General features: G+C 43.3%; 1 protein-coding gene across 1 annotated transcript in view; it reads left to right on the top strand.

Moving 5' to 3' along the window:
* PPP1R9B (protein phosphatase 1 regulatory subunit 9B) overlaps positions 1-8,074 on the top strand; it is a 69,657-nt gene extending 61,583 nt beyond the window's left edge. Inside the window, exons 7-10 of the mRNA XM_044444601.1 lie at positions 564-617; positions 2,532-2,761; positions 3,749-3,845; positions 7,960-8,074. Of these exons, the coding sequence (XP_044300536.1) occupies positions 564-617; positions 2,532-2,761; positions 3,749-3,845; positions 7,960-8,013 (435 nt within the window). The 3' untranslated portion in view covers positions 8,014-8,074. The remainder of the gene's footprint in view (positions 1-563; positions 618-2,531; positions 2,762-3,748; positions 3,846-7,959) is intronic.
* Positions 8,075-12,484: the final 4,410 nt, after the last annotated feature.

Here is a 12,484-nt window from a genome sequence, read left to right as displayed (position 1 = left end):
CACACACACACACACACACACACACACACACACACACACCGTGCTGTCCAAATGTGGGGTGTTGTTAATGCTGTCAAGGGTGCAGGGGTGGGCAATTTTACGTTATGCAATCATCCTGGATGTCTGAGCTCAGTTCAAAATCAGATTGGTCAGTATCAGGGTGAGGAGCAAAGCAAGGAGAATAGCAGGTATGCCGGAGATAAAAAGGTGTCAGAGCTGCTGGTTTGGTGAGGGAGCCTGAGGTCTTCTGCCCTGCCCACTGGTCGGTGATGTCTAAAAAAACCTCCAACTAGTTGGATGTCCAAAATAACACCACACCTGACAGTGCTCACAAACTTTACCCCCACTTGCAACCAGCAACTCAGCTCTTTGAGTGACTCTTCTTGTCCAGCCTGCCCCAGGTCCACAATATTACTATGATCATTGATGCGTCAGAAAGATTAAAATAGATTAAACATCTGCCAAGGCAAAGGGCACATCCTCTGATCAAGATGCAGTCAGACATAAGCCATTTGGGCTCTGGAGTCTTTAGGGATAAACTTTTCTGTTACTCTTTTTGGCAGCTCCAGATCAAGCATGCTGTGACTGAGGCTGAAATACAGCAGCTGAAAAGAAAGGTAAGAATGAAGGGTGTCCTGGAGATGTGAGGGACTTCAGCTGACAGCTATGAAATCCCATTCCTTTCTTTGGCTTCTTGCCCAAATACATTCCCAAGAACATTTTTCAGAAACGCTGTAAGAGTTTCTTCTTTGGGCTGACTTTTAAAGCCGAGCTATTTTTAATTCAATCTGATGTGTGCTAGATCAGTCTTCAGAACCTGGTGCGCTTCTTATGTTTGGGGCTATAACTCTCATCAACATGGTCAAAGAGATGGGAGTTATAGGCCGAAACTTCTGGAGGACAGCAGGCTGGGGATGGCTGTGCAAAATAGAGATTTGGACTGGGATAAGCTGGGTCCCAATACCTGCTCAGCCAAATGACCAGTGGATGATCTTAGGGTTTGTCACTATCCCCTGCTTCTTTTTGTAAAGATAAAATGTAAGAGAGAAAATACATAGAAGCCACACTGAGCTCCATGGAAGAAGGTGAGATACCAATGTGATAATTATAGTTATTAATAACATTATTTTATGGATATTCTGCCACTAGTTTTTATTATTGTTACAGTACTTGGTTTCACAGACACCTTTCTTTAAAAAGATTCAAGGCAACTTACAATGAAATTGAAATATGCAAAATTTAAACCAGCTGAACACAGTTATCCATTAAAATAGCACAACTTCATAAAATAAGGAAAAGATCATTGCCAGCCATGAAGAATTCAATGGATCCATTCGTCATACACCTGGAATGTGGATGTCAGTTCTTCTGTATGTTGTTACCTCTCCTGAGTTGTAGATGAAGACACATGCCTTGGGTCACCCACCCCATGGCTTCCTGGCACATAACTTTCTGAGACATGCCACCTGAACCAGCACAGTTGCCAGCATGATCTCATCTTGCCTCTCTCTGCTGCTTGCCATTTGTACAGCCGCTACCAGAAATGCCTGTTTTCTGCCAGGAAAAGGTGGTCCAGGGACCCAGGATTGGGTAACAGCCTAGTTTGTTTGCTTGCTTGCTGCTTTTGCTTACCACTGTGCAAGCAGAATGCTGGACTAGAGGACCTATTAAGAGGAAGTGGTTAAGCTTCCTTAGACTTCTTTAGAATTCAGTCACTGATACTTTCCGCTGGTGCACCAACTGTGCCCACTGTCAAGCAACAGAAGCTTGACTACTGTCATCCAAGCCTCAGTGGAGGATGAATGGAGAGTGAGGCTGACATTGGCTGCTAGTCACAATGGCTGCATATTATGTCCAGAGGCAGCATATCTCTCAGTAATGGGTGTTGGAGGACGATCTTGTGTGCATGTCCTGTTTGTAGGCTTTCAGGTGGAATCTGGTTGGCCACTGTGGGTACAGCATGCTGGACTAAGTAGGCCCTTGGTCTAACCCAGTATGGCTCTTTTGCCCTAATCCAGTGACCTCTAGGCTAATTATTGCAGTGTACACTAGATGATGCAGTCCATGGAAATAGTTTGACAAGTATAGTTGCTGAAGAATGTATGTCTCATTCTCTCTCTCTCTCTCTCTCTCTCTCTCTCTGTGTGTGTGTGTGTGTGTGTGTGTGTGAGAGAGAGAGAGAGAGAGAGAGAGAGAGAGAGAGAGAGAGAGAGAGAGAGAGAGCGAGCGAGCAGGGTCTGGTCAGTCATACTTAGATGCCACGTGCCAGCAGTCAGGGTGGGGCATTTTAATTGCCACTCCAGAGCTATGAAACATGCTTCTGTGATTACTATTTGTGTATTGCTTTCCATTGCTTTTTTAAAATGATGATTTGGTCTTTCACTGGGATTGTTTTAGTTAGTTTCTGTTGTTTATTTTTCATTTTATTTTAGTGTAAAGCAGTATGGGATCTCTTGGGGACAAGAAGCGATCTAGTTAAGTGGTAAATAATTACATAAATAGCCCTTCTTCCTTGTATCCTTTGCCTTCAGCTGCAATCTATTGAACAAGAGAAAGCCCGTTGGCGCCTTGAGAAAGCCCAGCTAGAGCAGAGTGTGGAAGAGAACAAGGAGCGTATGGAGAAGCTGGAGGGCTACTGGATGGAGGCCCAGAACCTGTGCCAAGCTGTTGATGAGCACTTGAAAGAGACCCAGGCCCAATATCAGACTTTGGAGAGGAAGTATAGCAAAGCAAAGCGACTCATCAAGGAGTATCAACAGAAGTAGGAATTCATTCTTCAGATAAACTTCATGTTTCAATCTCCCCTAAGGTCTCATTCTTCCATGAGCAAGTCTATAAAGCCACTCCTATATGGCGGGCAGCCAGGATTAGCATACTGGCCTTTCTACTTAGTGGGTTCAGTGGGTATCTGGAACTGGTCAGCAAGTTAAAACAAATGGAGAGGGTGTCTTATCTCCCCATCCATCTATCACCATCATCATTGTTCCGTATTTCCTAGAGTACATGAAGTGTTCTAGTTGCATTATAACACTGAAATGGACCCAACCTGCAGGTCTGAAAGCTCATGAAACACAGAAAGAAAGTGAATGTGGATCGTGACTGAGCAAAACTTACCTATTTAACATTATAAATGACTTTTTTATTTCATTTTCATTCCTATTTAGTCTGTTACATTCTATTCTCTAATCCACACCAGGGCTATAAATGCTTGACAGTGGCAATATTTAAACTGTCTTGTTGCAGATCTTTTGAGGTTGCAGATTGGTAGACTGCGTTCATGGAATTCTGACATTCAAGGCTGAGTCCATGGCCTGGTCTGCAAAGGCAACAGAATGAGGAGATAGAATCCTGATGTGCTAGAACAGACTGTGCCATTTCATGCTGTAGATGGGCACCACATTTTTTAAATTCCCTATCAGAAAAGTTACTTGCAGATAAAATTAGTACAGGAAGGGAAAGCTAGTGTTAGAAATTTTTCCTCAGTGCTAGCAGTGGTGTTTGTTTTACCTGTAGACAGAATTTTTGTTTCTATGGAGTGGCATTTGAAAATCTGCTGTCTTTAGCCTAAAGCAGACCAATTCAGTGCACTATCTCAGAATTCTACCATGTTCTACTGCTCACATAAAACAGGCCCATTGAAGTTTTCCTGATGCTTCTAAAGTTGGACCATCCCAACCCCACCCCTTTAGGATCCATTAACTGGTTTCTGCACTTCTGCCTCTTCCCAACTCTTCCATTCCTTTTACAGAGAAATTGAATTCCTCAAGAAAGAGACAGCTCAACGTCGCATCCAGGAGGAGTCCGAACTGGCCCACAAGGAGGAAGTTGACAAGTTGCAAGAGAAGGTGGGCATCAAGGACAGCACTGGGGGCTTGCCTTGAGCTCCAAAGAAGGAAGGAAGGAAGGAGGAAGGAAGAGAGAGAGGGGGGTTTTCTGTGACTGGAGATGCCTTGATTCAGCTCAGGGTCATATGTGAGACATGCTTTTGGAAGGACCTGGTTGTTAACATGAGCGCTTGTCAGGTGGGAGGCATGGCCGCCTCTCTGAATTTCTTTAGAATTGGGCATTAATGTTTGAGTCTTGTATTGTTTCCAGCGATGGTTCACAAGTTAAGCATTTGATCCTTCAGTTGAAGGGCACTGGGGAGAAAGACTTGGATCCGTCTGATTCCCATACTGAGAACTGCATCCCATGCCTGTATTACATTGGATCCTATGAGTAGATGGCAAAGATCCTTTGGCTGAGGCTTGCTGAATTCTTCAGGGCAAAGTGGATCTTTACAATACATGCTATGTCCACAGTATCCTTCCCAGATACTGTGATAATGTGAGACACATACTGGATTCCACATATGCACATTCCAGATTTTCTAGTAACCTCTAGCTTCTGTAGTAGTTTCTTAAGTTTATGGACATAGATTGGATTCTCTCACCCATCTCACATATTAATCACTGGCTCTCATTTGATCATACAACTGACCTCATAGTAACATGTATATATTTCCTTCCTGGGCCATGGTGGATCCTTGTTACATCCTGGATCCTACATCAGGCAGTGGATCATGTCAGATTTGTCAGGTCGTTCCTATGCCTCTGTGTGTTAAGTGTGTGTGTGTGTGTGTGTGTGTGTGTTTGTGTGTGTGTATGTGTGTGCAAGAAAAACTAAGTAAACGTGCTGAGATATCTGATGAGAGCAGTTTAGACTGGAGTATCCCTCTCTTTGAGCATCCAGGACAATCCTGTCTGGTTTTTCACCAGCTCCCCCTGCAGAGAAGCAGTGGCGGTGAAGCCCATAAAAGCCCTTCCAAAACCTTTAATTGTAGTAGCAGCTTTTTAGGGTGTCCTCTCCTTTGTTCACCACCATTCATCTTCATGGGGGCTGACCACTCAAGCACATGTGAGTGTTCTTACATCTCATGCACACTGCAATTGCAGCTGCTGTTTCGTCTTTATAAAGAGCCAGGTGCCGACAGACAAGGTGAGGATCACAGGCAGAGAACGCGGCTGTGTTTTTCCAGGGACCACATTAGGCTTCTTCATGCCAGATTTTTTAATTCCTGCACGTGCACAGCCTACCAACAGAAATTGCAGCACATGAGCCAGGCTGTAGATGGATATAGGCAACAGTGCGTGTAATTCCCACAAGAAACGATTGGCATGACCGCAGTGACTGGAAAATGTGCGGTCATCATCATGGAGTGGGACAGTTCAAACTCCAGACAAGTCTGTCCCCAGGGACAGCTTTAGTTGATCATATGCAGGAGAATAAGGTCTGGTCTACAGATGGAGATGAATGAAGTAGCAGATTGCTGAGGTGGTAGAATGGGCTGCACTATTCCAGACTGCAGGCAATCAACTGGCTTTGAATGTTCATCTGTGTTCAGCAACAACAATACAATCCCTCTGAATAGAAAAAAATCTATCCCAAGTAATTTTCCCTGTACTGGTTTTCTGTTTGTGAGTTTCTAATGCAGGGAGTGGTCCAAAGATGTATTTCCCCCACTGACTGGAGTGGTACAATTCATTTTACCATTTCAGCTTTCTCCTACTTCATTCATTCTTCGGCATCTGTGGACCAGGCCTAAGTCCTGGGCAAATCAGCTCCTGCAGCCATAGACTCACAGGTGGGGAGCACCATCACAGAAATGTGTTTATCACGGGCAAATGGCAGACACGAGCCACTCACAGCAAGGAAAGCTCTTCAGACCCTGAACTGCTGCCCTTATTCAGTTGGGGAGGCCAGTCATGTCAGACCTCCACTGCTGCTGCTGAAATCAATGCAGGCCAATTTTATACAAGCATTACAAACCAAGCCTGTGAGTAGTTCAAGGGTCTGTACATATCATGACTCCCTTTTCTGTAAATGCTGTACCTTCAGCTTTTTGTAAGTAAAAGGCCAACAGCTTCAGCCAAGATTACTTTCTAAGTGGCTGCCCCTGTGACCTGCCTTCATTTCCCAACTGTTCCTCCATCATCATCACCCCAGCTATTTCTCTCTGACCTTTTCCCCATATGGACGGCTGGTCAACTTTTCTTTCTTTCTCATTGCAACCTTGGCCTTGTCAGGCACAGTAACTGATTGTATGTGAGGCTTCTACAAAGGTTGTAGTGAAAGAAAGACTACAGTAGGACTCTTCAGAGAGGAGCAGGAAGGAGGGATGGCCAAAATTCACAGCTCCCACAAATGCATCCTACATTTACATAGCAAAAAAGTTACTTCCAAGGGAGCACCTTGGTGATTGTAATGTCCACACAGCCCAAGCCCTGACACTGGGCTGTGAAAGCTGTGCCTCTCCAGCCATTGCTGGATAAAAATTCTTATAATTCCCAGTATGGCCAGTGGACAGGGATGATGGGAACTGTAGTTCAACAACATCTGGAGAGCCACAGCTTCTCCAGCCCTGCTCTAATTTGATTAATTCATTTTTGGCTTAGTTATATTGTATAGCCCAAAAGGTTTAAGCAGATGAGAGCAGAAGCAGATAGGGAAGTGTCCCACCTCTCCACTGAGTTAACTCTAAATGCAAATGTTTTCAGCTAGCTAGATGTTTCTGAAGATTGCTCACAGAGGAGCCAAAGTACCAAGTTGAAGTACCACTACCAAGGAATGTGTTTCCACATGCCCTTGATGTGACCACATGGCTAGCAATTTCAAGATGGCATTCTTGGCTGATCTTAGGGGCTGAGTTGGGAGGTAGAGAAGAGAGGACAGTCCTCAGACAGTTTGGGTCCAAGCAGAAATGACACTTTGACTGATACTTGCAAGAAAATAGGCAGTTGGAATGACCACTGATATGTTTAATTGTGAAAACGAGCCCTGTTGGTCCCTGCCCATACAAAGAGCAAAGTATGTGCCATCTTTCATTATAAGAGATGGAAGCACCTTATTCCATGTTGGGTAAGGAGCATCATTTCACTCTGGCATCTTCAGGCCTGCATCCTTGTCCATCTCAACTTTTAAATGGTTAGATTTGCATTCATTTTATGATGATTTCACCACAGAACTTAATTTGGGTACAGAAACAAATCTGAGCATGCCAGTCTGTTGTTCTTGGTCATGGGCAGGCCAACTCCGATCCATGGACATTGCCTGTAGAGGCTTGGACTCCCTCTGCAGGACATGCCTGTTCCCTTCCATAAGCCCACCCAGCCCACAAAGACAGACACACACATACACCCTGTTTTAGTTGTCCATCCCTGTGCTGGATACACAAAAACTGGTTAGATGAGGTGGAAGAATTAACCCAATGAATCAGCAACACATGAAAAACAATGGGTTAGCCCTATGATAGTGCACTAAGTATGCTAGGTATAATGATGTATATTCATGAACATCTATTTCTCCCACCATTCTCTGGACTAGGAGTACCAATGACCAGTTATAGAAAATTTCAGGCATATTAACCCACCCCATTTAACAACACAATATTATTTACAAGAGCACTTCTGTGGAAGGTGAGCGTTTTGCCTCTTGTGCTCTTTGATTCCACCTTTGAATATGTGTTAGTATCCCAGGGTAATGTAGCCTTTGAAAAATCTGACTTTTAAAAGTCACATTGGTCACACAAAGCACACGGATAGTTGCAATTTCTAACTTGATTTGTTTCATGGATGATGGGTGGCCTTCTGCAGAATGTAAGGCAGAGGCTCCTGGAAACTTCTGTCTTACGAAAGTGGCATGAAACAGATCACAAGCCGGAATCATTCCGAAGTGGTGCAAAGGCTGTATACAAAAATAGGTGACATGACCTTCAATTTCCTTCTTCTCAACCATTTTTTCCTCACAACAACCCTTTCCTCTTCTGCCCATTCCCCATTGCCTTTCATGGCAAAGAACCAGCTGGCTTCTTTTGCCACCCCCTGAATTCTCCATCCTGAGTCCTCCATTCTCCCCATCCCTTCCCACTGTTACTCTGCCTGGAGATATTCTCTTCACCCCTTTCTGTTGTGTGTTTTTCAGATCTCTGAACTGGAGGCGAAGCTGCAGACTTTGAAAAATTCCAACCCGACTTAAAAAAAAAAAAAAAAAAAGAAACAGAGAGCAGAAAAACATATAAACCAACCAGAGCAATTAATTCTTACTATTACTACTACTACTACTACTACTATTATTTGCAAGGGACATATTTAGAATGTTTCCCACTGGTGCCCACTCTTGATTCTTCCCCTGTCCTCTGCCTGATTCCCTTTATTTCCCACTGAGGAAGTAAAGCCCTACAGAATCAGAACTACTGCAGCAAGGGTAGCCAATGACCTTCCCTTCTGCTGCATGTGGGGGAGAAAGAAAGGCCGTGAGTGATCAGGTGGGATGATAAAATTCAAAGTGGGCTGCAGAGGCACAACCCAGGCACCTCCCCAGGGTGGTGAATCATTGTCAGTTTCTGTGTCCAGTGTGCGTCTTGTGTCAACTGGCTAGACAGACCATGGTGTCCATTGGTGTCTCCTGTACCTTCTGCCTGATGACAACCATGCACCAACCAGTATGGGTCAGGACTGGGACCTCATGCCCCTCACTTCTACAGGCCTTCTTGGCCCTTCAGCTGTGCAGGTGGACAAGCTGGAACACAACAGGACTCTGCTGGCCAGAAGTGAGACCAGCTGTTTTCATTTTGCTTCCTGAATCTTAATCTTTGGGGCAAGGGAGTCGGGGTGGGTGGGATGGGTGGGATGATCTTGCCTTTAATCTTCCATCCTTTGGACAATATGGAATCCATTATTCTCTATGTTTTGTGCAATGGTAGGAAATATGTCTGTGTTTTCTAAGGAGGGAGTCAGTAAGGGATTTTACTGGCCCCCATTTTGGGGACTGAGGAGAACCTCTGGCCTCCAAAACCCCTTCTAGCATCTGAAAAGACACTACAGTTTACTTTTACACTGGGAAAAGAACATCTGCCTTTTTCCCCTCCTCATTGCATTTTTATTCACATCATCTTGGAAGATTTCTGGGAATAAACAGCCAGGAGGTTTACAAACTGGACCTCCCAAGGGAGTGAAGTGTTCAAACCTAAAAGCTGGGTGAAAACACATCAAGGTAACTGAAGCCAGCGACTTTGGGAAACCATGGAGCTGAGCAGGGAAGAGGCTCTCCACCTACCTGAGCATGTCAGTATCATGGTTTGGTACCAGCCATTCTGTATTTGACAGAAGAAAACTCGTGAAGGGAAGCACCTTTTCCAAAGGCCTTGCCGTGGGTCTACTTTTGCTGCTATCAGCACCAAGATGTGCTGAGGTGAAGCGGGGTGGGTCACAGCCAGGGGGACAGCAAAAGATAAAAGCAGGGTTGTTCCTTGGAAGCAATGTTCATAATGAATCAGTCTCTTGGGTTCTTTGATTGTAAGGGTTATTGCCTGGTGTTCCTTATTTTAGGGGGCTGTCCTTCATTCCAGAACGAAATATCAGACCATAGTGGATTTCTCTTCTCATCAACCCACAATTCCAGGGAGTAAATGGCAAAGGTCCGTTTGGTTTAAGAATTTTGACTTGGCATCTCTAGTTGGCATGCAGTTCCTCTGTGAAGCAACACAATGAGACCAAGCCTGGTCCTTCAAGTGTCCACACAGTCAATGCCTTGACTTCCTCCTCTTTCTTTCCAGAATAACAGTTGAAAGACTCCGTAGCAGGCCAAAATGTGATGGCACCTTAGCAGCTAGCTGGGGTGGGGGTCTGGCATTCTTCTTGGTGGCCAGCAGTTTAAGCACCTTCCAGTCCTGGCCATGGGTTGCAAAAGTGCTTGGTCACGAAGGTGCTAGATGACCAAGTTGTCTTTCTTGCCAGCCTCCTCCCTCACCTCATTTAAACAAATGATAGCAGAATGCCATGACTGCTGCTCCTTGACAGAGAAAGTGACCATGCAAATACCATTACCCTGAGATGATACTTATCAAAAGGGCACAACATCTGAAATCTGCTCTCTGCATGTCATGGGGAGTTTCTGTGACAGTACAGGGGTTGTACTGCACAAGTATGGAGACTTTGTGACTGAACACAACATTTATGTGCAGGGAATAATGTTGGTATAGAAAAGTAAAACACATCCTATCTGTTAAAAATGGCAAGATGAAGCTTTCAGCAGCAACAAATAGAGTCTATCTCTTCATTTGGCCTTTGTCTTTTCTCTATTGTCATTGCCTTCTTTGACACATTTTCTCCCCTTTTGGCCGTTTATGGGCCTGGAGTGTAGAAAAGTGCTCCCTCACTTAACACACACAGCCACAATGAAACCAATATAAACTGAGGTGGCGGGAAACGCGACGCATAAGCATTCACTGACCCTCTTTCAGCTGCTGTTCCAGAATTATTTTTTTAAACTAGATTCTATAAAAATGGGTGTAAATTGCTCCCTCCCATCTATGGAGATACATACTGTATCATTGACAAGCCTTTCGACAATATTTTTTTCAGGCATGGCTGTTAGCTGCATACTCAGAGCTGTTGTTGAGCATGTCCCAAGGGAAGTGGAATCAAAAGTGTGTTTTGTAAATTGATTGCTGGAAAAGACACTCTTTTCTCTGAAAAAGAGTCAAAATGATGCTGTTTCAGAAGCATGTACTAATTATTATTATTATTATTATTATTATTATTATTATTATTATTTTAAAGCAGTATTTTGTCAGAAAACAATATCCCTTTGGGTTTTACCTGTAAAAAGAAATTTCTGATGAAGGAAAAGTCTAATTGCCAAACACCCCCAACACACACGCACCTGCTTTCTACTTGAACAAAAGCATGGGTGTTTCCCTCACTAATCTGAGATGTACTCACTCCTTTTACTGTTTACTTTTTGTGAAGTACACATTAATATTGGCTGCTGTGGAAAAAAGACACTCCTCAATAGTCAGTGTCTACTGCTGTAATTCAAACAGTAACTGAATATGAAATGTGAATTTCAGGGCTTGCACAAGAGTAATGGATGTTGGTGGAGTGGAATAGGTTATTTTGAAAAGTGGACCACCCCTTTACCTCATTTTTCCAGTCTTGTCCTAGAAATATTTCATTTCCATAATGAAGTAACAAAACTTCAAGACAGAAATATTCCATGTTTCCTTTGTAATGGGAAATACAGTATTCCGTTTATCAGGTTTGGCTGCTTCTAATGGGGTGAACAGTGTTAATCGTTTTTTGTTAATGAAAATTGTGTACAGAGAACCCACTTAAAGTGAGCTGCTTGGCCTTTAGATACCCTGACAATGTGTCAACAATGCCGCAGTAGTCTGACAATGATAAAATGGATTATTTCTCAGGGTGTGTTGATGAGTGCAGTGAGGATTCTAACCCAGCAATCATGATTTTTGAGTAGGAAACCTGGGTGTGGCAAATATTCTGGATTCAGTCATCCAAAACTAAAAGATGAGATGTGTCAAGACTACTTTTTGTACCAGAGAGGATAATTTTGTTGAAGGTAGGAGGAAGGACTGCTTTCCCATCTTTCCCCAACATTGCAATGGTGAAATGGGGTATATGTTGTCAGATGCCTTGAAGCCTGTGCTTCTGAAGATCAGGACCCCAAATTACGGAATGTAAATGGTTATTGTTTTGCATCATTGGCCAAGTTAGCAAAAAGCTTAGTCCTTATTATTATCCTATCTGCCAAATGCAGAGTTTCCGAGCCATAAGCAATGGCTAGAAACAAGAAAAACAGTGGCCGCTGTCAGCACCTTCTTGGCAATCCTCTTTAAGTGCCACACAGAAAAGCTGTAAAGGCAGCAAGATTTCCCATCCCAACAAATACCCCATGTTACTATGGTTGAAACAAAGTTGTACCCAAACAGCTGGTGTAAAAGGTGCACAGTGTACTGTAAGCAGTAATAGAAAAGATGAAAAAATGACATACTGGGAGGTGTGCTATAATTTTCTGGAAAATGTTTTAAAAAGAAATCATCTTAATTTTTAATTTAATCTTTACACAGGTATAAATGTGTATGTATATAATATATATATGTATGTATGTATGTACGTATGTACGTATCGTTCCTGGTTTTGTATTCCAATTGTCCTATCATCCAGTCATATCAGATAAACTGCAGGTCTTTGTTTCCACCCTCTTCAATTTTTCAAACATTGCTGTGTTCTCCTGTGGGGAAGGTGCACAACTGGCACTGCTAGAGATGTTCTTCAAGGAAACCCTTACAGAAGAGCAGGAAGGGAATATTGTGTTGATAGATAGATGGGATGTAACCAGTTGGTGAGGATTCAGATATAAAGTCCTCTATTCATGGTGATGTTGACTTAGGGTTTTTTTTTTTTAACTATTCAAGACGTCACCAAATGTTAGATAAAACAATGAAACAGAAATGTCTAGTGCACTTATTTGGTGTTCCATAATTTATGCATGCAACTTTGTGATTGGTTGTTAGTGTATCACATGCTGCAAGACATTGACTTGATTTGAATAAGCAAGTCTTTTCTCCTTCCCTGCCTTTGCCTCCTCCAAAGTTACATTAAGCTGCTTTTGTGTTGGTTTCACTTCTTGGTATGGCAAAGGTGTA

Source organism: Varanus komodoensis, unplaced genomic scaffold (genome assembly GCF_004798865.1).
Source record: "Varanus komodoensis strain SLA01 unplaced genomic scaffold, ASM479886v1 scaffold45, whole genome shotgun sequence".
NCBI classification, from domain to species: Eukaryota; Metazoa; Chordata; class Lepidosauria; order Squamata; family Varanidae; genus Varanus; species Varanus komodoensis.
This window is presented reverse-complemented; position numbering and strand designations above follow the sequence as displayed.